Source organism: Schistocerca piceifrons, chromosome 4 (assembly GCF_021461385.2).
Source record: "Schistocerca piceifrons isolate TAMUIC-IGC-003096 chromosome 4, iqSchPice1.1, whole genome shotgun sequence".
Lineage (NCBI taxonomy): Eukaryota > Metazoa > Arthropoda > Insecta > Orthoptera > Acrididae > Schistocerca > Schistocerca piceifrons.
Genome location: NC_060141.1, coordinates 255662651 through 255689989, shown reverse-complemented (window position 1 = coordinate 255689989; position 27339 = coordinate 255662651). Strand labels below are relative to the sequence as shown.

Sequence of the window (27339 nt, the reverse complement as noted above, 5' to 3'; positions counted from 1 at the left end):
ACAGCAGAGTCATTCGACGTTTTGAAGAATATGGGTAGGTAGGTCATCACAGAGCAGACCAACTGTAGTCCTGGTACAGATTACGGTATTGGTGGGCCACCAGAGGTGCAGACCCACTGTAGTCCATGTAGAGATGGCCAGCAGCCATCTGTTGCGACTGTGCATGTGCACAACCACCATTGAAGAGTCTTGCAGAGAATATAGCAAGTCCATAAACCACCACTTGTGTACTCAGAAAACTTTTAGGAATATCCTTAGAATCAGCAATTCTGTTAACCAATCCCTTGCTGAATTATCAACACACATGCAAACACTATCAGTCCCTACTTCTCACATATTGTCCATATACTATGACCAATGGAAATGTGTGCAGTGAAATGAATGCTTACAAGTTACTTAATTTGCTGAACTAGTGTCAATTACAATATTATAACATGAGAATACAATGACAAAGGTACAAAATATATCATTAAAGAACATAACAATACAGATAACATTTGCAGTAATATGGGCTTTACAAAAGAATCGAACTAACATATACATCAGTGTTATAGGAATTATGACATAAGTAAATACATAAAAGATCAGAATAACTTTTGAAACATCAACTTTACTCATGAGCACTAAAACAAAACAGAATAAATGATGTCTAAACATCATTACAAAGTAAATAACATATTATTAGAAAAATTCCACAACATAACTCTTATTAGATAAACACATTAAGACAGGAATAACACAAATTCACATAGTGTAATAACACAAAAATACAGGACAGGGTTTGTTTTCAGTGTGACATTTTGTACTGCAGTCCACCCCAAAACTTCATTCCATATATCATTCGTCTTATTTCAACGTTTGTTTCCAGCAAAAAAATCCAATCCAAGCATGCTTTCTGTATTTATATGTTCACATATTTCTTACCTCATTATTTATTTTCCATTATCATACCCCATCATTTATTTCCAACAAAATTCTACCTTAACCTGTTGTTCCTAAACTGTGCCTTTTTTGTTCATATCCTCTTTCAAAGTACTTTTTTGGCCAAACCATTTTCTTATAGCTTCTCAATGCATTTCTTCCAATTCATCACAATTCATTCTGTTATATAGCCTACCCCCTCTTAAGCTAAATTAAATCTACTGAGCTCAGATGCTAAACTAAGGGACGAGGCAATGCAGCAACACAAAACAATTAACACAAACAGCAATGACAAAAAAAATGTAAATTGTCAAAGTAAGCTACAGTAAATCTAAATTACCAAGCAATGCAACATTACGACTAATATGAGCCAATGTGCAGCAACAAGAAAAATAAATCAGTAGCAAAACTAGCTTAACAGAGTAACACAAAGTGAAATTTGGTAGCACTATGCCTGGCAAACAGCAGCAGCAAATGCAATAACTTATATCTAAACACGACATAGCTCAAGCAGAAAAAATATTACAGTAAAAATGGCCATGTTTAATACCTATGTCACATCGTAACATTAGGGTGATGCATCACGAGAACTTACTCTAGCAGACAAGTTACCAAATTGTGAAAAAATTTTTTTATAAGATTCCTGTGAAGGGAAATGTCTATTTATGTGCCCTCGTTTTCTTGGAAATAGATCATAAATTTATAATTGACTGGGTCTGTAGGCATAAAATAACTATATTAGTACATCTATTAAATTTTATTTTAACCAATGCTGCAGTGCAGCTAGAAACTAGATATTAAACAAAATAAGTAAATAAATACATAAAGCAAGCCATATGGCATTTCTCTCAACTAGCAAGACAAAAGCCACGAAATGTTTCTCATCGTTTCATTAGGCATTTTAGTAAATATCATAAATTAAGAGCTTCACAGTATAATCATATGTTTTCAAGTTTGAGCGTGTCGTATTTGCGATGCTTTCTACAAAGGAATGTCAATAGCGAGGATAATGGCCTCTTTTCTTTCCATCTGTGCCTCTGAAAGGCACACACTAATGGCTTTTTCCCAGGCGTCTGTCACGCAGCTGGGTGCCCACGACGCATTACGTGAAGGTGGTCACTTAACTTTCTTACCGAAATATTTACGACAGCAGTTTCTGCTACAGTGACAGTCTCATATAAAAATATTTCACAGGTCGAGAATTTGCGTTGCAAATGTGTAGAAACAAAATCCTATGAATATAACAGTGTTCAAAAAGTCTTCTTCGGCATTGTGATACATTCACGCATTTACACACATTTCATAACTCTTAAAGTACGATTCTTGGTTTCCAACATCTGTTTCCACAAATCAGAGTCCCTAAACACTACTCATTATTCATATATGTATTCGTCGACACTTCTTCAATATTTCATCATAATAAATATGTAGCATAATCAAATTCCTCATATACGGTAGCATCATCTTATTGATCATAAAAATATCTCAACAGCATAAAACACATCGTCGTCGTAAAAATAACATCATAACACCTCAGTCAAATCTCAAAAACGTCGTAGCTTCCTCCAACAATTTCAAACCCTAAAAAATATTCTCTGCTCATTTCAATAGTGTCGTCTACCACAAACGTACTTTAAAAATCATGCTCCCTTACCAAATACATCATTCAATGCTCTCATAGTATTACAATGGTTCCAAAAAAATATGAAGAGTTCACAAAGTACAGACAAAATACAATTTCATAAGTGTGAAGATACCCAACTGTGTAACTGCGTAAACATATGTCACTGATGTAGTAAAAAAATGTTTGTTTCTCTGTTAAATAATCAGATATCTGTGTAATTTATGTGTTAGAGAAATATGGTACCAATGTGTAAAGTTGTATAAGCAAATACCATATTAGCTAGGGCTCCTTGTGCTTGCCAAACACATGGAACATAAAGTAGGCGTGTCCTCCCTGAGGACTAATGTAATTGTACCCTCAGGTGTTACAGATTACAGCAATGGAATGAAATGTACCACACATAACCTTTGTATCATTGTACTTCAAATATCTTTAAAAATAAATGTTTTAAGTACAAAATTAACCATTCAAATGCGTGTACTGTAACGCTAAACTGTGCATCTTGTTGTAAGATAATCTCTGTGGAAGTGTCGTAGTTATCGTCCTCCAAAAGCTAAGTTCTGCAGAAGCCAATGTACTTACCTCATGATAAACAAAAGTGAAATGCTTCGTGTATAGATATCTTAGTTATTACGCTTATTGCCGTGATGAAGAAAGTACTGTGCTGTAACATATTGTTGTGCTACGGAAAAGGCTGTCTCATTGTAGCTATACCACAAAAATTACTACTAAAACATGTTTTACTTTCCAGAATAATTCAGAAAATCTGTGCAGATATAAAACAGATACAGCGCAAAAGCAATAATATAAATTGTGTCACTCATTAGTAACGTCATGATATAATCGTGTAGCGGTCACATAAACTAACCACGGTGTCATCTGGTATCTCACAGAAAGTACTTTAAATCCAGAATGTATTTTCAAGTAAACCAAAATGTTGCATTAAAATCTCATTAGCAGTAATGGTAAATGTTCTAAGTATGTGAGCCTTATAGTCATTACGTAATCGTGCAACTAACAAGCAAGAATGTATACACACAATAACACTGTGTCGTCTGTTTCCAATAACAATGCATTCGTAATTTCTGTTTAAATAAGTTCTCTTGGTTCTTGACTGGATATTCAACTTCAAACATTGTTGCATGTTAACAGATTCTAAGTCTGACAATGCATACTAGAAATGTGAAGTGAAAAGTTTTATGGCAAAGACAAAGTTAAAAAGCAGATTATCTTTCAATAAACGGTTTTACATGTGAAATGTGGTGTAAACCTTTACTCTTCCTAGTACACAGAGTTTCGACTTGAACGCAATTATCATACGGTATACGTCGGTAAAGAATACTGGAATTTTTCTCAGTGTTAGTGTCTATGTTATTTTTCTCTGAGCCAGCTGGCGCACGTGGCTGCCTGCGGTGCGGGTCATTGTCTGCTATCTCTTTGTTGGCGTGCGTCGTTATTGGGATTAGGAGACCTAACTTCTACAAATTCACCTTGACGAGAAGGCCCTGCCCTGTTTGAAGCTCGCCAGTTCTGATGAAATTCAGGTTTGTCGTTATGATTATATCATCTGTCGTCATGTCGGTAGCTCCTGTAGTTTCTTTTTTATCGGTTAAGTGGTGGAGAATTTCTCCCTGAATTATCACTACATGGTGGACTGTTGCATCTGAAGTTATTCTGTCTCCCGTGATAATAATAGTTCTGGTTGCCATATAGTCTGTTTCTGTGATTGTCTCTGTCATATTCATTACTACGGAAATGCGGTCTTTCTCTGTAACTATTGCTCTGCCAGTGGTTGTCATAAGGGTGGTGTCTGTTTTGGTCACGATTTGCGTTGTAAGAATAGCCTTGTCGTGTCCACTTATTATTTCTTTCATCGCGGAATTGTGACGGATGTGACCTGTAGTGATTGTTTTCCTGTTTTCGCATCCCGCGACTGTCTGCGTCAATTTCTAATTCTCGTAACAGTCCCTGAAAAGCTTCAATGTCATCTTTGCAACGTCCTGCCAAAATAATATGTCGTAAATGTTCAGGTAGTTTGATTAAGCAAATGCGGATGGATTCTGAGGGGCTGTATGGGTTTGACAGGTACTGATTCTTGTGCAACATGTCTTCAAAATATTTCACAAGACTGGAAAATTCAGATTGTTCGAAATGTTTCATCATTATGATGCTATATTTTACTCGGTCTTGTGTAGCTTGAGACCAATATGCTGAGAGGAAGGCGTGACAAAATTCTCCTTCACTTTGGCAATCGTGAATGACCGATCGCATTCTTACAGCTGGTTCATTCTCTAAGTAACCACACATAAATTCTAATCTGTGTTCTAATGACCAGTTGGGAGGAAAACAATGAGAGAATTGATGAAGTCACGCTTGTGGATGAATTTCGTTGCCAGAATTCTTAAATGTTTTGAATCTGCGTGTAGTAATGAACAGATTATAGTCAAAATCATCGTGTCGGCGAGTCGCATGTCAGTCATTGTTACGTCGTGTCGGCGGTTCCATCTCAAAATTCGGTGCACCTTGCCAATTTCTTTCATAATTTCCGAAATGCCCTGTGTTATTATTTTGTGGCTTTTCCGTATTTCTAAGTCCCTCTTCCTGTGTTGGAGCGCGAGTGTCCCCTAAAATATGTAATTCTTGTATTGCTTGTCCCAACTGATCTTGTACTTCCCAGATTTCTCTTTTGTACTGTGTATTGATTTGATTTTGATTTTGTTTGAATTTTCTAATTTGTTCATACTCTTCTGTGTCAGTGAAGACTACAGGTCTTGTGTCATTCAGATCACCATCTACCTTTGTAGATAAATTAGTGAACTGATCCGAAAGTTCGGCTACTTTCTCCGATAGTGAACACATTTCCTCAGTGTGTTTTTCTGAACCAAGTTTCAGAGTGTCCATTTGTGTTGAAATCGAATCTACTGTGTCCTTTAAGTTTTCCTGAGTTTTTGCAAGTTGCATAACCGAATCGGTAGATGCAATTGAGTCAATTTTAGCCCAGACGGTCTCATGATTTTCATGAACAATGGTTTGCAGTTCTTTTATGGCTGCTTCGTGATTCAGTAATGCATTTTCATGCCGCGAAAAAATGGGTTGAAAATGCTCACAAATTTGTGTTTTTACGTCATTACAGACTTTTTGACATTTCGATTCAATGCTATGTAACTCAGTAATTAAATCTTCCCGTGTTTGTTCAAGTGTGGGGTCCAACTTCCGAAGATTTTGTTCTATTGTGTCTATCTTTTGAAGATTTTGTTCCATTGCGTCTAACTTTTGAAGGTTTTGCTGTGTTTGTCTCTGATTTTGTTCCATTGTGTCTAACTTTTGAAGATTTTGTCCCATTTGTTTCTGATTTTGTTCAAGCGTTGTGTGTAACTTTTGTAGCCTTTGTCCCATTTGTTGCATTAACTGTAACAACAGTGCACTGATGTTTGAAACATGTTCCTCAGTGCTATTCGGCACTGCATTTGAACCGGCAATATTCGCATTTTGAAAAGCAGAAAACGTGTCTTGATTTATTTGAGAAAACGGCGAGTACGCAAAACCTGAATCTACAGTATTTGCAAGATTGTGTCCTGTCATTTCGGAATCCTGAGGCGAGCTGTTGCCGACCGATCGATCGATAATGCTTCCCTGTTCACTAATTGTTTCACTGTCTTCGCCATTGTTTGCCGCCCGCTCCATCTTCCTTTGCACAGTTACCAAATTACTATGTTGAACATTAGTTAATTCATTACACGGTGGCGCTAACACACTGCTTTCGTCTTCACTGCCATTTCTCGGTTTACTTTGGATCCTAGTATTACGTTTTTCACACGCCATAATTGTCACAATATTTCACACGATAACACAGAAAGCACAATTTGAAGAGCAAAAATAAGAAAACACATTCACATAACACTGAAAATAATATCTAGTTAACAGCAAACGCAGCTGCGAAATACTTGCTACAAAGCTACATGCATGCCACAACTGTTTTACTGTACAACAGTGAAAAACTACAACTACGAAGGAGATTCTCTCCACAATTGAGCGCTAGCAATAAACAAAAGCTACACTAATTACACAAACTACAAGAAAAAATCAGAAGATTCCAGTGAGGTATCCTCGGCTAAGGGTCGACATATGAAACGTCCCCTTAGAACAATTATACAAGACTGTGCTTAAACTGACACACAATATTTTTAGCGCAACGCAATCTGACTTTAAAAAATCGCTACAAAAGAATGGCCCTGACTAACATTAACCTATACCTTTCACAAATCACTTACCTCATCAAAAATCTCCGTTACTCGAACTCCTGCAATGCAGCGAGCGCCACTACTGCCATCTAAATAAAAGATTCAAACTACTGTAGGCACTAACTACTAATAGGCATAGTTAGCAAATGAAAGATTTTGATAGAGAACAAACAATGTATTTACCTCGATAGTGTTCAAAAGTCATAATGTATACAGCAGTTTATGACATCCAGTCTTACAAATTTCAAAACTCCGCCATCTCTCTCCCCACATCCACCACTGCTGGCGGCTCACCTCCAACTGCGCAATGCTACGCGCTGTTAACATCCAACTGCCCAACACTACAATGGCAGACAACAATGCAAACTAGCCACAGACTCCACACAGCACAGCCAGTGATTTACATACAGAGCGCTACGTGGCGTTACCAATATAAAAACCTAAACAGCCTACTTACAGTAGCAATATCATCAACTGTACCAGCAATGCTGGTATGCTGCTACAACCATCACCAACAGCTCTCAACTACGACACCAGACAGTGCCGCTGATGCTGCCAGCCATCAACTTTTTCACAAGTAACAATATAATAAACGGTACCAGCACCATCAGCATGTTCCACCATCATAAACACACAACCATATTACCAAATTAGTGCTCTATAGCTGGCCAGTACAAATATCGATGCACGATGCACGAATGTAGGTCCACCAAAGTAGCTGCATGGTTAGTATGGTGGACTGCTAAGTGAAGGTGTCTGGGCTCGATTCCTGGCTGAGGGAGAATTTTCTCCACTTGGCGCCTGGGTGTTTTTATGTCCTTATGTTCATATTGTCATAAATGACATTCCACTGTCGAAATGGCTGCTTCGGCATGTCCCAAATGCTAATAAAGAAAACAACATGATGTGTATGGAATCTATACCAGCTCCACGTGGGTACAAGACTCAATCCTATCACATAATCAAACTTTCGATGTAAAATTTTGCTTTGGAGACAGTGACATCAGGTAACGATGATCTTAGACGACAATGTAATTCACAAGCAACGTTACAGAGTTTATAAAGGAATTTAAGAATACTGTAGGTGAATATCCAGTACACTTAAGAAAAACCTAAATGGTGAAAGATTGACTAATATGTGCAAAATTTTTCAGATAAAACAGATGTACACAGATTTTAAGAAAATAGCAAGAAAAATCAAAACTTGGATATCTCCAAATCCAGTCCTAGAAGAATTTCTAATTTATCACATAACCAAATCTGAAAGGAATTTCATGGAAATTATGACCATAAAGTAATAAGAAATAGGAAATTTGGTTCAGATTATTATCCAACATTAAAGTACAATTTATCCCGCCCGAAACAAAAAAATACAACCAAGAAAGTAATTAAACACGCCCCACTGCAGCAAATACTACAATAGAAAATGTAGAAAAATTTAAAGAAGAAATTGCGATAACAGACCAAAGTGATTGGCGTGAAAACCAGGTATAAATTACGAAAGCAGAAGAATTGAACATCGATAACGCTAATGCTACTGTTGTGATGAAGAGTGAGGACTACCATAGGAAGTTCAGTGACCTTTTGAATTGTAACACCTATGAAACGCTTCAGAAAGATCCTACAACGAAAGTGTTAGGAGCTACCAATCGATTAATAAAAAAGTCTGCCATTCCTACAGAGGATAAATATCCATGCAAAACGGAAGCTTACCCTCCTAGATTATTTGGGCTTCGGAAGATACATAAGCCTAATGTCCCATTGAGACCGATAGTGAGTGCTATTGCATCGCCTACTCAAGAGTCGGCCACAACCGCATATTGGTAAAACTAATTATCACATTAAAATTCTATGCACTTTATCGAACAACTGAAGGCGATTAGTGTCAGCCCAGGTGATATGCTTGTCAGTTTTGATGTGGTATCGATGTTTACCGCGGTTCCTGTTGACGAAGCTCTTTCATACATACCTGATATGTTTCCTACTGATATAGTAGCTCTGTTTTGACGTTACCTGTCCACGATTTATTTCCAGCATGATAATGAGTTTTACGAACAAACAGAAGGAGTGGCCATCGGCAGTCCTCTCAGTCCAGTAAAAAGCCCAGTAAGTGGTATCGGTATATGGATGACGCTTTTGTGGTTTGGAATCACGATGAAGAGGAGTTAGGTGGTTTCTTGATGCATCTAAATAGTATTAATCCAAAGATACAATTTACTATGGAGGAAGAGTGTAATGGACAACTTAATTTTTTGGATGTATCAGTAATTTAACTGGTATATGGGAGTATAGGGCATAAAGTGTGTAGAAAAGGTACACACATGGAGCGTTGCCTCCAGAAGGATTCGAACCATCATCGCAGGCAGAAGAGAGGTGTCATTAAAACATTGGTGGAAAGAGCTAATAAGATCTGTGAGCCAGTTTATTTACAATATAAAGTAAATCATTTGCGAACTACTTGTAAGAAAAATGGATCCGCTGACAACAATATAGATCGAGCACTTCATTCCAGAAGAAAAGTGTCTGACAACATTCAGCAACAACAACTGTCAGCTGGAAAAGTTTTTCTTTCAATTATTCGAAATATTACCGACCGTACTGGGAAATGTCTGGCCAAGTTTCAAGTTGAAACAGTGTTTAGACCACCAAGAAGATCGATGAAAGACGCTCGACTCCCCTTAGCAACTCCTTGGCTGTATAAAATTCCGTGTAGCTGTGGGAAGGTTTATATTGGAACAACGAAAAAAAGTGTCAATACCCGCTTAACCGAACACAAACGGACCTGTCGACTGTGACATACCGACAAATCAGGTGTAGTGGAACACGTTTTTAGAGATGGTGGTCACGAAATAGAATTTAGTGAGACGAGCGTGCTGGCCAGGACATCACATTATTATGCACACATGTGTAGAGTAGCTATAGTGATCAGAAACATCACAATAATTTTAATAGAAAAGAGGAAGGCTTAAAGTTAGGTAAGGTACGGCACTCGACTTTGCACCAGCTGTGTGACAGTCGATTATCTTCAATCGAGGATAGAGATAGACTCATAGTCGGCGCCACGTGACGTGTGTCAGCTGCCGTCTATGCACGTATATAAACGTGACTTCCTCGGCCTGGCAGCCAGTTGTTGAGTCACCTCGGAAGATATTGCCCGCAGTTGACAACGAAACGTCAGGAAGAAGAAGTTTTACAGATCGACCACGGGCTCTCAGCCCGAAAGTTTCAACTAATGAAGACGCTGGCCGTGAAGGCCTACACGTTACGATGAGGAGTAAGACTGGTTTAAGAAAAGTCTTGCAAATTCGACTGAAAATTTAATTGCGAAGCAGCTCACCTTTGTTGCCTCCATTCCTTAAAACATTAAGGGAACTCTACTAAGTACAGAAAACACAATGCACCTTGTAACCAACTTTTTTGTAAGGCAACGAACATGGATGGCAGAAATAGCTCTCCAGGCAACTAGGTTCCCAGGTGAGAGATTTGTCTTACGTGGTGTTCTTTGGGAACATTCAGCCAATCTGACGCTTTGCCAGGAGAAATCGATACACGACAGTTAAAATTTTGGTGTCAGTGGTATGGAATCTCAGACAAGCGTTCGTTCGTTATCCCGCCTAAGGCGGGGTTCTGTCTGCATTCAAGTTGTTCCTATTACTAACGAGGTTGCTTCCGGCTTAGGGGATGCGCTGCTACTAAAGTCTCCTGAACTCACTTGTTCCGAACGTTTTTACTCTCGATGTCACTATCACCCACAATAAATTCTTCCATTTTTCTGCTTTTGGACTGAAATCGGAAATTTGATCTTGTGCCGACGTGGGGCGCGTATCCACTCAGTCATACTGGTATTCATTCTCATACTCTATTTACTTTCTTTGACATAAACCTGGCCGTTGGCCGGCGCATGTAAGTCCGAGTCGTTCACTTAAGGACCCAACAGAGGCTGCCCCTCAGAATTCAGTCCGGCAATCTGCACGATCTGTCAACACTGTGTTATATAACACTTTCAGGAGGAAGTGCTGTCTTCAGCTTGAGGTGTTACGTTGCGCTATCTACTCGTGGTCTAGTGGTAAAAGCCGTGCAATGTAAAATGAAAGCGCGCGGGATTAGCCGAGCGGTCTCAGGCGCTGCAGTCATGGACTGTGCGGTTGGTCCCGGCGGAGGTTCGAGTCGTCCCTCGGGCATTGGTGTGTGTGTGTTTGTCCTTAGGATAATTTAGGTTAAGTAGTGTGTAAGCTTAGGGACTAATGACCTTAGCAGTTAAGTCCCATAAGATTTCACACACATTTGAACATTTTTTGTAAATGAAAAATTGCGAGTTCTAGGCCACTCTACATTTATTTCTTTAACCGCTTTTCGGACGTCTGCTAAAAGTATCAGTTTCATTGAACCTCAGAGATAAATTACTTCACTTTGTAGTCCACTAGCAACAGCAAAACCTTTCGTGAAAGAGCTTGTGGTTGCGTCTAGGTCAGAACAGTTAATGCTCGATAGTTTCCTCGCCCTACAGCGGTCACCCGTCACCGGCCGCCTAAGGCCGCAACTGTCACCAGATGGTGACTGCGTGGTGCTCCTTTCTTGCATGTTTTTACTCTTACATTGGCAAACACTGAATTGCTTGTTATAGTAGTTTTATGTCCCGTGCAAAATAATTTGCATAAACCGAGTGAACATTGTGCAGTTACACAGTATGCGTAGGTTACTATGTGTGGTGTTATCAATTGTCATTTTCGTATCTGAATTTCTAGTTTCGGCTTTACGGTTGCATACTGGATTTTGCGTATTTGAATCGTATGAACGTTGATTAAATTTTAACCCTATTTTGTGTAGAGCCTCAAGTGGTTAGAGGGAGAGAGCTATAGGGCAAAAGACGTCAGAAAATAGTTTTATTGTTTCGAGAAACATCATTCTGGCATTAACGACTTTCCACAGTCATGGATTATCGACAACTGACGTATGTGAAGCACTGCGACCATTTAATCTTCGTGCGACATTTGAGTTCAACAGCTAAGACTCACAGTTTGGGTGTCGGAATACTGTATGCTCTAATTAAAAGCAACAAAAATAAAAGATGATCGTCATCAGGCAATACTGTTACTGGAAACGAGTTATGATGTCTTTAAGTTAACTTCTTACGAATAAATTAGTGGCTAAGCCCTTAAAAAAGACAAATACTCGAGAAAATGGAATTGTGGACGCATACTATTTTGGATACGGTGTTGCAAAAAAGGATGTTGTCCTTTACGAACTCCTCCCTAGTTACGTGTCCTTCGCAGCTAGCATTTGTCGTTCGTTTCCAACAACTGAAACACTTTTGAGTCACAGTGTACTAGAAAGTACGAACAAAACTGCGGAAAGTTTTGTTACTACATGATAATGTGCTGTGTTGATTGAAAAAGAAAGGTCACTCTTTACGCACTTAATCTTCTGATCTTTCGCACTCAAATGTTGATCTCTCCTACTCCGTGTTGAACATTCGCCAAAAATTTTCTTTCCAGATCAAAATGCAGCTGAAACCAGAGGTAACAGCAACTTTACTACGGTACAGGTAAGCTACTACAGGTGTAGAATTGGTATAATACCTGATATCGTGAAGCTGTATTATAAAGTCTGACAGAGTATATTGTTGATGATTAATTTTTCTGTTATGTACTGCTGTGTTCACCGAACTAATGAAGAAACGCTGTTAAAATATGTACTGTACTAATACAAAGAAATTACAATTTATCACAATTACCCTACTATAAAAGTAATTTTAGCAAAACATAAAGTATCTGTAACACAAGCGTGAATGAGTCAGCACGAATGAGTTATGTTTATGCCCTTTGGACTGTGAAATAGCTTGCGTTTGTGTGCTGTCCTACGTAACACTAAAATAGCATGGAAATGTAGATGTTATAGTATATGTAGAAAGAAACCCAGATAACAAGTTGTTCAGTGTCAAAATTCCGGACATAGAACTGCGCATTAAAAAATATTCAAATAATTTTTTGACAGAAGATGAAAAGGCACTACCAAATGTGCAGTAGCTTATGTTTCTCGCCGTTATGGTAATAGGATATTAGAAGTACTGAAATGTAAATTTTTTCTTGAGATTTTCTTATTTATATCCAGGTTGATTGTAGCTCCGTCACCGATTAAGTCAAATCCTCATCACCATCGGGACTGTAACCGAGAGCAGACACAACCTTCATCTTAGAGCGTGACGCAATCCCAAAACTAACGAAAGGTTGCATTATTTGTGTCTCCATTACTATACCAGTGGTTGCTAGGATACCTAAATCTTAGTCCTATATATTGAGGAGGGAATAGTGCCAATTGAATCTATGAAAGAGTTACAGAAATCAATAGGAATTGAAAAATTGGAATATCTCTAGACTCTGGAGGTAATCCCACCGAGCTGATAAAACGTACAACAGAGGACGCCTTAAAAATACTTCATCTTATCTTTAATAAGATGACATAGGACCACGCAAGCCAACTAAACAAAGCTGAATTCCATCAATTGCTAAAATGAAGTTAAGAAAAAGATGAAAACCGTTTGTATTAATCAATAATGTAAATTATTTGTTTATATAGAGCAAAATCATGCGAAATGACAAAACAATATAAAGAAGGCTTGAAGCTGTGGAAATGGATTTTCTGTGAAGACGTAGAGTTTCAAGGCGAGAGAAGATCCCGAACAAGGAAACCTGGAAGCGAATGAAAACTCCATCGTACATCACCAAAGAGGTAGAAACACTGTGTTTAAGGTGGTATGGACGTGGGATCAGATTAGACAATGCATGATGGCTGTAAAAAGTACTTTGTTGGTAACCTCCATACAAGAGGAAAAAGAATGTCCTGCGCACAATGGTAAAACCAAGTGAAGGATGATATGCAACGAAGATATTTGTGAGCTTGTTTACACAACAGTCGAGAGACTTGGATACAATGCTGCGAGAAATGGCCTCAAGAAACGTAAACATCTCGAAGAAATTTGTGTGCTAGATTTAGCCCTGTCGTTTCGCCCATGTATGCATCCAAAACATATTTCAAACACACCTCCTCCTCCCCCTCTCTGTGTCTACATCTCCCTCCCTCTGGCTGCCACTTCACGCTGCCTCTCTTATCTATCTCCAGCTCCCCACTCCCTCAGTCTCTCCATTTACTCCTTTTCCATTCCCTCCACCCGTTTTCCATTACCATCTCTTCTCTTTATGACGAAATCATCCTCCGTTTCCCTCTTTACATCGCCACTTCCCTGTTTACATTGCCACGTCCCACCTTCCTTTTCCACTTGACCCCTACCCCCTAAACCTTCTAACTGGCTCATGCATCTAGACCTCCTCCTTCCCTATCCGTTTCCTCCTTCCCATCACTGTCCATTTCAACCTCTCCCCATCCGTGCTAATCGACACATATGGCAAATCCAACGTAGTTCAATAACGCAGGCCAATACTCTTACCCAAAATGCCTGTCATGCAGAGCAATCAGGGAACTGAAAATCATTTATTTGTCCCTCATGTACAGGGTGCCATTCAAATCAGGTCGACAAAGCAGGCCGATACTAGTTCAACACAACGTGCCTATCATACAGGTCAGCCTGGAAAAACCGTTTTTGGCCGCTGACATATAGGCTGCCCTGCAAAGCAGGTTGATTTGGCAGGCCGGTACTGTTCACACACAACATTCCTTTCATGAAAGACAGCTTATATGCCAGGTGTGGAAAGAAAAACGTTTTTGCCTGGATCTCCAGTCTTATAGGATCTAGCAGGTTATAAACTCAACAATGCTGATACTTATGAGGCCTTGGGTAAAACTATGTTCTTTTGCACAACGTATTGCTAATGTTAACTGTCGTCACTGCACTATATGGACAGATGCGACATTAAATGGGCCTCTTTGGAAAATGACTTCATGCAAATCCTAAAAGTCTTTCATTTAACTTAAAACGTCAGACAACTCCAAACAATTTTCATTCAACACAGATTCCTTCCTATAGATTTGTAAATCTCATCTTGACAAATAACATATAGCATTGCTTTGCAGTTTTGTGCAGTGAGATAGTGTTGAGAATTCTATTTATTGAACTGGTTCTGCAAATTCACCATTGTTATATTTTAATATAATGTTTCTTGTATGTCCCGGAAGTGGTAGAACGGTAACAAAAGTCGATATAATCATTTTTTCTACTAAAATCAAGAGTAATCTCCACAGTGCACACAGTGCGCAGATGTAAGGTTGTTTTTGTGTGCAAGCGATATTCGCAACTTGGTTGTGCAACCTCGCAGCACATACTGACAGGGTAAATCAAATACTGGGTGGCGGATTTTTCCGCAAAATGGGAAAAAGCAGTATTTGTCACCAATTAATGACGAAGAGGTGGTCTGATGCCTTAATAGAAAATCTTTTAAAAGTGTGTGCAAAGTACCTACGGATATTAATACTGAGAAACGTCGAGTCATCATCAGTGGTGTAGAAAGAAATCTTCTGATTAATTTTATTTGGGTGTGTTTCTGTAGCGCTTTTGAGGCAAGGACATTTAAGATTCCAAAGACTTGAGGCGAATTTTTGCACATTCCAAAACAGTGAATTGAGCTTCAAAATGTCCCTGATTTATCTCCTCGTAGGCCTCATGTTTATTACGACTGTATAATTTAATTAAGCGATTTAAAACACTTCTACCATGAAGGGAAGCAAGCACTTATGTTGTTGGGGACCAAATTAGTTTAGGCACGTCAGATTAGTTGTGTTGATGTACTTAAGAACAGAAAACCGGCCAGCACCAAAGTTCACAAAAATATACACGCTTCCCAATGTGAAGCTATACGAGTTACAGTGAAGAGCCTCAGAAACTGATACACTTGCCTAATAGCGTGTAGGGGCCCCGCAAGCACGCAGAAGTGCCGCAATACGACGTGGCATGGACTCAACTAATGTCTCAAGTAGTGCTGCATGGAACTGACACTATAAATCCTGCAGGGCTGTCCATAAGTCCGTGAGAGTACGAGGGGGAAGAGATCTCTTCTGAACAGCACATTTCAAGGCATCCAAGATATACTCAACAATGTTCATGTCTGGGGAGTTTGGTGGCCAGTGGAAGTGTTTAAACTCGGAAGAGTATCCCTGGAGCCACTCTGTAACAATTCTGGACGGGTTTTGTGTCGCATTGTGCTGCTGCAATTGCTTAAGTCCGTCGGAATGCACATTGACATGAATCGATGCAGGTGATCAGACAGGATACTTATGTACGTGTCACCTGTTGGAGTCGTATCAAGACGTATCACTGGTCACATACGACTCCAACTGAACACCTCCCATACGATTACAGATCCTCAGCCAGCTTGAAGAGTCTCCTGCTGACGTGCAGGGTCCATGGATTGATGAGGTTGTCTCCATATACCTACACATCCATCCACTCGATACAATTTGAAAGGAGAATCGTCCGACCAGGCAACATGTTTCCAGTCATCAACAATTCAATGTCTGCGTTGGCGGGTTCAGGCGAGGCGTAAAGCTTTGTGTCGTGCACTCATCAAGGGTACACGAGTGGGCCGTCGGCTCTAAAGGCCCACCTCGATGATGTTTCGTTGAATCGTTCGGATACTGACATTTGTTGATGACCCAGTATTGAAATCTGCAGCAATCTGCGGAAGAGTTACACTTCTGTCAGGCTGAACGATTATCTTCTTTCGTCGTTGGTCCCGTTCTTACAGGATCTTTTTCCTGCCGCAACGATGTCGGAGATTTGATATTTTACCGGATTCCTGATATTCACGAACCACTCGTGAAATGGTCGTACGGGAAAATCCCCACTTCATCGCTATCTCGGAGATACTGCGTCGCACCGCTCGTGCGTCTACTATGAACACGACGTTCAAGCTCACTTAAATCTTGATAAACTTGCCATTGTAGCCGCAGTAGCCGATCTAACAACTGTGCCACACACTTGTTGTCTTATACAGGCGCTGCCGACCGCAGCGCCGTCTTCTGCCTGTTTACATTTTTCCGTATACCACTTTCTTTGGCACTTCAGGGTGTTACACAGAGATCACGTGCGCCTTGAAGAAGTAAGTAAGGAAGTTTAGGTTCAATGTTCTTCAGTGAAGCGGTCTTGCAGAAGTGAAAGAACCCAAGTATTGTTAGGAATGAAATGGAGAGTAAAATAGACCAATTCTTAATTTTTAACGTTTTCATGCAGCGACAGCAACTGATATTGCTTATATAAGAATATACAGCCTACAGTTGCCGGTTAACTTTATCGTTTACCTAGGTTTCAACGTTAGCAAAAACGTCTTCTTCAGAACATAAAATATTATTTAAAAGTTTGCCTAAAACAAGCCATGTCTTGATTTAGGACATGGCTTGTTTTAGGCAAACATTTAAATAATATTTTATGTTCTGAAGAAGACGTTATTACTAACGTTGAAACCTAGGTAAACGATAAAGTTACCCTGCAACTGTAGGCTGCATATTCTTATATAAACTATATTCTTAAGTTTATAAAACGAAGTCGCGGAATATGAAGTGCCGGATGGGTATCAGAGCTCGGCTTTCCCGGAATGCCTTAACACTGCGCCACCGTGCTCCGTCGCACCACAGCCGCACCGCCGACCGGAGTGGCCGAGCGGGTCTAGGGGCTACAGTCTGGAACGGCGCGACCGCTACGGTCGCAGGTTCGAATCCTGCCTCGGACATGGGTGTGTGTGATGTCGTTAGGTTAGTTAGCTTGAAGTAGTTCTAAGTTCTATGGGACTGATGACCTCAGAAGTTAAGTCCCATAGTGCTCAGAGCCATTTGAACCATTTCTGAACAGCCGTACCATTCGAATTATCCGTGACGGAATATTGCCTGAAGGAAGATCTCGAAAACAGTTCACGGTATATGCAGATCATTTAACGGATTATATCTATGACGCTGTTCGCAGACGAGGCAGGAGAAACGATCATTAGAAATTAGTTCATGAACCAAGATCATGACAATATGCGACATGGTTCTTAATTTTTGCCTAACTTCCACTGTAACTAAATACCCCTTTACGCTTTATGCAGATCTGTTATAAGCTTTCTTGTATCGCGTATACAGTTTTTCTACATATCAAGTAAACTCAGTTTTCATTGAAACCTACGTTCCACAAACAGAAATTTTGTTACAAATATGGGACACATTATATCAGTAAGATGGAGCAGTTGGCTACAATTGTCACACCCATCTGGCTCTTAGGCGGGAATCTTGCGTTCATTGTGGACGTGCTACACTGTCGCGGGATTATATTTGTGCTGTTGACTGCAGTTTCCCAGTTACTCAGATATAAACTGCCGTAAGTGTTTGAATAACCCAAACGAATTCTGTTATATATGTGGTAACTACATTGTTCCTAAACAAAGACAGGATATTAACAGTACCATGAAAAAGCTCTTAGTAATCAAAAGCCACCGCACAAGGTATGCCGTACATGCGTTGAGGCTCTGAGACTGTGGGGAAATGAGAAATGGACTGCAATGCCTTTTGCAAGTCCTAGACTTTGGAGTGAGCCACAAAATCATGTATATGATTTTTATTTTTGTATGATTGATGTTGAAAGTCTTAAGAAGAAAAGTGAGAAAGATATAAAATATCCTAACATTTGTTAAGACATACGACCAGCTATCCATAGTGAATCTCTCCCTACTCCCATTCCAACTACTGTTCTTGAAGATTTGCAACAGGAGAACAGCGCAGAAAAAGAATGTGATGATGGTGATCATTACAAGCTACAATAAGATACTGCACTAGAATTCTTTAGTCTCGCTTGCGCTGTATGCGCCCGCGCATTACCGTGCAAAATGATGGGTGGGTTGCACAGAAAGTGTCGCCGATTCTTTCGCAATGCTGATCACAGGTGATACCGTGCATTGACGCTCTGCCGTGGAGGAACGTAATGCGTTAGGATACCAAGCTGTGGCTGCTCTGTTCGGTCGACGGGTCTGGGAAGTACTGTACCATCCACCATACTCCCAGGACTTAAGTCCTTGTGACAGTGATTTCATTCCGAAGATGGAGGAACCACTTCGTGACAGTCGCTTCAGAACTGTTCCAGAGAATCGACAGGCAGTAGACCGCTCCATTCGCACCATCAACGGAACAGGCTCTGCTAATGGTATACTACGCCTTCCACATCACTGGCAATGCGTTCTACACAACATTGGTGACTAAAGGACAGTAACAGGTGCAAACATCTAACTCTTTTGTATCGGTTGTAAATAAATTGTTGCCACTATTTAAGTTCCAACCGTCATATTATTTACTAAAATGATGAACTGTAGTAATGCCATACAAGATTAGAAAATAATTTCTTTTCAATGCAATCAAAGAATTTTCTGGTAGAAAAAAAATCGTGATTTTAAATAAAACTACAGATTCGATCTGTACAGAAATCTGACGTGGTACGGAAAAACCAAACCAGCATGACAGATATTTTAAACATCACCTTACTGTTATCAAACATCGTTCAAAAAGTTTTAAAATGCAGTAAAGCTGTACTGCAATGTGGTGGTATGGGCTACCACTAAATTCACAGTACGACCAACTCTTGTTCGCGTAGCCTGTAATTTGGACAGCAACAACTACATTTATAACGTCTGACGTCCTGCGGCAGTGTCCTGTCTCCTTGTTCACAAACAAAGGATAGTTGTTAATCATCGTCCCCAGGCGAAAAGGATAACAACTAACGCTGGCTGTGTCGCAACGCCATGAAGCTAGCTTGCAACAGAGGTAAAATTGACAGCTACTGTTCTAGAATGCAAATTACAGTATTTCAGTGCTACGACAGAAATAGGTACGAATACCGCCATATACATTCTGTTTACAAGGAAAGGATTCTCATTCAGAAGTCAGGGCTCCCAGCGGCTGTCGCCCTAGATGACAGGCACGTTGTTCCCTGGATCGCATTGGAAGGCATAATTACATCACTACCTTGTGTCTAGAAATAGACTTGTTTGCAGCAAGACAAGCATACACACGCACAGCGTATCGACGTCTGGAGTTCCACGGAATGTTATCACTGTGAACATTGTTGTCGCTTATTTCGACGGGAGAGTAGAGAGATAGCGCCAACAGTGGTGCACCCACATAGCACAGTGGAAAAAGGAAACCTATCACCTCGTGTCCTTTCAGACGAGTCCCGTTTCCGCATACGGTGTCACCGAGGATATCGTAATACGGGTCCAGTGGTAGGCGTGACGGTATGAATGGCATTAGCAACACAAAACGATCTCCCGTGGGTCGCATAGCCGATAGTTTAGACTGCTTCCCTTACGTGACGTGTTAATGACGGTGGATGTGCCCTGTCTGCGAGGTCTCCGTGACAGTACCTATCAGCACGACCGCTTGTTGCCCGTTCTGCCCTGACCTAACCCAATAGAGAGGTTTTTCCACTGTTGTTCTGACTAATACGTTCTGCAGATCTCTCACCCACTGAAAATATCTCTCCATTGGTTGCCGAGAGCGCGGCACGCCACCGCTTGCCACTCATTGTGGTATAGTTTAAAAGCAGCATCAAATGATGTACTCGTTTCTAAGCTCAGTTCGCCTTCATTCCCAGCCGTTTTAGATCCATTGTTGCTGCAAGAGGTGGCGGCTCTGTTTACTAAAGTTCACTCTGTGGTGTCACCGCCAGACACCACACTTGCTAGGTGGTAGCCTTTAAATCGGCCGCGGTCCATTAGTACATGTCGGACCCGCGTGTCGCCACTTTCAGTGATAGCAGACCGAGAGCCACCACACGGCAGGTCTTGAGAGACGTACTGGCTCAAATGGCTCTGAGCACTATGGGACTCAACTGCTGTGGTCATTAGTCCCCTAGAACTTAGAACTACTTAAACCTAACTAACCTAAGGACATCACACACATCCATGCCCGAGGCAGGATTCGAACCTGCGACCGTAGCAATCGCACGGTTCCGGACTGCGCGCCTAGAACCGCGAGACTGAGAGACTTACTAGCACTCGCCCCAGTTGTACGGACGACGTAGCTAGCGATGCACACTGACGAAGCCTCGCTCATTTGCAGAGCAGATAGTTAGAATAGCCTTCAGCTAAGTCCATCGCTACGACAGAGCAAGGCGCCATTAGCCTTAGATAGCTTGTATCTATGGAGTCTCACTTATATCGTCAATAGCGATGTACCAAGGATGGATTAAAGTTAAGTATTCCCGAAGCTACGTACTTTTCTTTATAGCATTCTTTACGTATCCTGTTACAGACCTATCTCTATTCTGCGTGAGTTTAAGCGCGTGCCTTTCGGCTTCCTCGCATTGTGTCTAGGCTGTCTTGCCTAGACACAACACACTCCCAGTTTACTTCATAATAGCCTACAAATTTCATCGCCGGCCGAAGTGGCCGTGCGGTTAAAGGCGCTGCAGTCTGGAACCGCAAGACCGCTACGGTCGCAGGTTCGAATCCTGCCTCGGGCATGGATGTTTGTGATGTCCTTAGGTTAGTTAGGTTTAACTAGTTCTAAGTTCTAGGGGACTAATGACCTCAGCAGTTGAGTCCCATAGTGCTCAGAGCCATTTGAACCATTTTTACAAATTTCATCGTAAGCTTTTCCTACTATCAATATCATCGTATAAAGTCAAGACGCTGTTTAACGTTGTTACCAAAAGTCCACAGCTATTCTTGACCGCTTTACTGCAAGTTTCACACGGTGCTCTATAAAACGTTCGGACGGACGTAGGCTACATACTGGTAAAGTTTTCAGAAAAAGTCACGAAAGTTCTGCTCCAAATTTTGCGCGATTAAGTAATAAACTTTACTACGAACAAATGCAGGATGTTTATAAATTAGTTATACAAAAGTAGCTTTTAACTGTGAATAAGGTACAGAACTAACAGACATATTTTCTGCGACGCTGAATGCAAATGTCCGGCGTGGCTCCCTTTCGTAACACGACAAATGTCCCATATAAATTAAGTTCGTTGCCAAATCCTATGAAGCAAGCCTTGATATACAGTATAACCTTGTTAACGCGAACTCACATAAGACGAACTCGCGGTTAACGGGAAAAAATTGGTCCCACTAGGAATATGCTAGTTCTTATGGTATGTTTTATCGGTTAACACGAATTTCGGTTAAGGCGAATTACGAACTCTGTATCAGTTCCTACCGTAATTAAATTTCACTGTAACACAAACTTCCAACCTTAGAGTATTCTAAGGCGTAATTTTTTTCCGAAATGAATGTAGGAAATGTAGATACAAAGCTAATTAAACTTATTGTTGACTCATTTTTGACGTATTGTAGGTCGGCAGCCGCGATTATCACCTCAACAATCAGCGTATGCTGTACATTGTAAGACATACAATAATGTGTGCAGCAGCATTTAGGTATGTACTCAGTGACAGGTGTTCTGTTAGTCGTAGCCGTATCGAGTTGGAATACTGAATAAATACTACAGTTAAAACCGGTACCATAGCACTCGAAAATGGCAAAGAGGAAACAGACAGCTCTAAATGTACAGTTAGAGCTTAAGATTCTAGATGAAGTGGACCGTGGTACCAAGAAAACAGCAATTGCAGAGCAGTTTGGAATACCTAAACCTACTTTATCTACGATTATTAAGAATCGAGAAAAAATTATTACTGCTGCGGCATCAGGTTCTGGAAACAAATCGAAACGACTTCGTACCGCCAAGTATGAAGACATCGAGACGTTACTGCTAGAATGGTTCAATAATATGCGTGCATCTAACATACCTTTAACTGGCCCTGTGATTCAGTCAAAAGCAAATGATATTGCTAAAGATATGGGCATCGAAGACTTCCTTTTTTTCTGCTGGTTGGTTGTATCGGTTCCAAAAGAGACATTCAATTTCATCTGTACAAATTTGTGGTGAAGCAAATAAAGTTGATGAAGAATGTGCGAACAGCTGGTTGCATGAATTCAACCGAATGAGGGAAAAGTATGCCTCGTGTGATGTGTTTAACATGGATGAAACTGGATTTTTCTACTATCTGTTTCCAAATCACACCCTGGGGATAAAAGATGATAAGTGTCACGATAGAGCACGAAGCAAACAAAGTGTGACTTGTACTGTGCTGTAATGCTGATGGCAGTGAGATGTTTCGTCCATGGGTTATTGGTAAATCCGACAAACCAAGTTGCTTTAATCAAGTGTCAAGGTCAGAGAAGGAATATGGATAGAGAGGGGAAATGGGGGTGAGGAAGTCGATGTAGAGGGGGATAAGGAGGAGATGGTCAGAGAGAAGGGGAAGAAGAAGACGGATAGAGAGAGAGGGATCAGAGGAGTTGGAGGGAGGAGGGGAGGAGGTGATGGAAAGAGAGAAGCCGTACGTAGTGGACATGTATGAAGGGAGGGAGGAAGTGCAGAGATGGACAGTGGGGAGAGGAAGGGGGAAGAAGAGTAATCAAACATCCAATTGCCATACATACAATTGGGAAACACTGCCAGGTTCACTTGTACTGTATATACCTAATATGTAAAACTGTTTTGTACGGTATCCTCCATATTTTGCATTTTTAATGAGCAACAGCGTGAATACATGTAGCGCAGCATGCGAAAAATAAGAAAAATGTTATACAAATTGGCTACACTATCGACAATCAGTCACTGGGATCAGTGACAATCTTCAAGTATTACGGAGTATCCCTCTGGAGCGAATTAAATTGGAACGACGCCAGCACTGACGCCGTTGTTTTCGAGGTAGGTGCCAGGTTTGTCGGAAGAACCTTAAGGAAATATAATTTTCCACAAAAAATGGTGTATTATAAGTCATTCAGCAGTTTTTGAATACTCTTCGACGCTTTTTGATCCTTACAAATTTGTATTTTCGGAACGAACAGAATAGTACGCAAAAGCTTTCAACATGTATATCACGTAATGGCCAAGACGCTAAAAGCACAGCAGTTCGGGACTACGCAGTTGGTACCCAAAGTATTCATCTCGTATACCATTCGTGATGGGGAAGTAAGGTACATAGCTTCGTCACATACTACACAGTGGCACGTGGAGTTTAGATATAGATAGTTAAAAGGGGGATTGGGGGGGGGGGGGGGGGTGGAATAACTTTGATTGACGAGGAATCTACAAAAAAAATGGCTCTGAGCACTATGGGACTCAACTGCTGAGGTATTAGTCCCCTAGAACTTAGAACTAGTTAAACCTAACTAACCTAAGGACATCACAAATATCCATGCCCGAGGCAGGATTCGAACCTGCGACCGTAGCGGTCTTGCGGTTCCAGACTGCAGCGCCTTTAACCGCACGGCCACTTCGGCCGGCGAGGAATCTACAGTCTGAAGATCAGCTAATTAGTAAGTGAAGCATCCTTTTCCGGCTACCTTTTACGTCTTTATCTATATCTACCTGTGTACTCCGAAAGTCACCTTGCTGCGTCTGGCGAAGCTACGTATCTTATCCCCTGGCACGAAGGTTATGCGGGATGGAGACTTACAGGGTGTGTGTAACACTGTCGCTTACTCCTTTCCTGTTAAAATCGTGAGTAGTTTGCGGGAAGAACGATTTCCGGTAAGTCTCGGTGTGGGCGCCAGTCCTTCTAGCATGACATCGGCGAACAAGATTCTGACGCACGCTGACAAATATCCATGGTGTGTCTCGAATCACATCACATGCGTCTACAATTCTGGCAACTAATTCCATCTTCGTATCCACTGTGGTCTCATACACAAGTGACTTTCGAAATGCCCTAGGAAATAACCAATGGGATTCTGGTCAGGTGACCTCGCAAGCCACGGTACAGGACCTCCCCTTCCAGTCCAAGGACCAGGAAATACAGCATTGAGATGGTTACAGGCAAACACACTGAAGCGAGTGTTATATCCACGTCCTCTCACGAACAGCCAAGGGGGAAATGTAAATACAACAGAGCCACCCAATAGACAAGTAAACAAAACCTGCATCATGACTTCCTAGTAATCAGGCTCGTCTTCCTTGTTTCCTTGCAGGAAATAAACAGCACAATACAAGTAAACGTGTACACACATTAGTTGTAAATAAGGTGGAAAATAGTAATGCTTGCCAAAACGGTAGACAAGTTTACTTCCCTATCTCTTTAAGCTGGCTTCTCGACCACACGTTCCCTACCTCAAATTATTCAGCGGAGCATTTTCTATGTCCTGTTAGATTTTTGCACGCTCTTACAGAAACACCCCTTATATTCGCCATTTGTTAACTTTGTTTATGTTGAAGGTCTATTGCCACTACCTGCAGAAAGCATTGACCCTCTGCAGGTCTTTCTCCATTTCGTTACAACTTTCTTTCTTCTCGTCTTCTCGGCACACCACAGACCATCCACAAAAATCCTCATGGAACTTTCTACGTTATCTGACAGGTCATTTATAAACACTGAAATGTAATCGTCTATAACACTCTACTGGGACACGTTCTAAGTTACCTTCGTGTTTGAAGACTGCTCTCCGTTCAGAACCACATGCAGTGTTCTAATTTCTAGAAAATCTTCAGTTCAATCACACACTGCGTAGGCTCGTAAATAGTTTATTAGGCTGTAGTGTGGAACTGTATCGAACACCTTCTGGAATCCAAGGAACACGGCACCTACCTGGGCGCCTGTATCAACTATTCACTGTTTCTCGTGAACGAAAAGTGGGAGCTGGGTTTCACATTATCGTTCTTTTAGGAATTCTTGTTGGGCTTGCAGAGGAGCTTTTCAGCCTCCAGAAATGTCATAATACGCGAGCATAAGACATATACCAAAATTCTGGAACTGACCGAAGTCAGAGATATAGACCTGTAGTTTTGTGCGTCAGTTCGACGACACTTCTTGAAAACGGGAATGGCCTGTGCTTTTTTTCCATCACTGAGAACACTTCGCTCCTCCAAGTGCCTATGGTATACTGCTGCTACAAGAGGGGCACGTGCTTTCTCATGCTCACTGTAGAATCGTATTGCTATCCCGTCAGGTCCAGTGGTCTTCCATCTATTGACGAATCTGAAGTACTTTTCTATTCCACGGTCACCAATTTGATGTCAGTTATTTTTCCAACAGCGCGACTGTTTAAAGTAGACACTACAGCGTGATCTTCCTGTTTAAAACAGTTTTGGAAAAAAGAGTTTTAGTATTTGGGTCATTTTCTGTGTCGTCCTCCGTCCCAGTACCATTATGGTCACAGAGTGGCTTCTATGTGTTTACTGATCTAAAATCAGACCAAAGCGCCTTAGGAATTTCTGTCAAGACAGTTGACAGAATTTTACTGTCGAACTCATTGAATGCTTCACGCATGACTCTCCTCACGCTGAATTTGCTTCATTTAGTGTGTGTGTGAAATCTTGTGGGACTTAACTGCTAAGGTCATCAGTCCCTAAGCTTACACACTACTTAACCTAAATTATCCTAAGAACAAACGCACACACCCATGCCCGAGGGAGGATTCGAACCTCTGCCGGGATGAGCCGCTTCACTTAGTGTTTATTTATTTTTGATTCTTTGGCTACGCTTAAATTTGAAGTTCTCTCTGCTTTCGTAGTATTTTCCTAACATGGCTGTTGAACCATGGCCAATTTATTCGGCCACAAACTCAGACAGGATCACAATAGGGAAACAAAGTCTCCAGTCATATTCAATACATGGTCCCTAGACATGTTAGGGCAACTACAGGTAATCTAAATGGGGATTATCAGACGTGATTTGATGATGAGGGTCCAGCACGGTCCACCTGTACTCGAGTGAAGCTTTGCTGAATTCAAATTAGCACCGCCGAATGTAGCAAAGTAGCAGCGCTGTCACTGGTTACATACCGCAAATCACATGAATACGTTATTTCATCCAGTATTTGTCTTTCACACATCAAGTTACTTTCCTTTTGAAAACAATATTTATTGATTTTCAAACCGAAGATTCCCTTATGCACCGGAATGTACGATTTGAAATTTCCTGATACGTTAAAACTGAGTACCAGGAACTTTCAATGTTAATAGCTATTGTAGATTTTTTTGTTTTGTTTTTCCTTTAGTTATAATGTGCAACATATAAAGTGAATGGTTAATACATGGTCAAGAACTGCACAGTGGTAAATATCAATCAGCTGTTCTTCACTGGCGTTCCTTTCACTGTTTTGATTCATATAGGACCGTACTGCAGACGACAGTCGTCCTTTAGAAACTTCCCTCTGTTTCTAGCACTTGATGAGGCAGACAGACTTAATATGGGCAGACTGTTAAACCGCGAACGACGGGGCAAGTTTGTGTTCTCACGCTGTGGAATAACAATAACACTTGATGGCAAGCACAGTAGTCCCTCATTTGATGAACGCTCGTGAACTCGCGAACATTCACGCAGTAATTAGATTTCCCACTTAGCGTGAGATACTCAGCAGTCCTTAGAGGCATGTACCCGTACAGCAGTAATTCCTAACATTCGGCTGCTGGAGTGTGAGGTTTTATTCCGCTCGAGTACAGGAATCTGATAAGAGTAGCGGGAATGCTACGGCGTTCCTGAGAAATCCGTCAGCTCTAGACACGGATCTAGCTTCATGACCCAGTTAAGGTATTTCTGCTGTGACGTTGCCTATCACCTTGAACTTGACCTTGAACGCTGAT

General features: G+C 40.9%; 1 protein-coding gene across 1 annotated transcript in view; it reads right to left on the bottom strand.

Annotated features, from left to right (window-relative positions):
• LOC124795769 (beta-3 adrenergic receptor-like) overlaps positions 1-19446 on the bottom strand; it is a 123865-nt gene extending 104419 nt beyond the window's left edge. The window contains exon 1 of the mRNA XM_047259853.1: positions 19335-19446. Within this exon, the coding sequence (XP_047115809.1) occupies positions 19335-19446 (112 nt within the window). The remainder of the gene's footprint in view (positions 1-19334) is intronic.
• Between the last annotated feature and the right edge of the window lie 7893 nt (positions 19447-27339).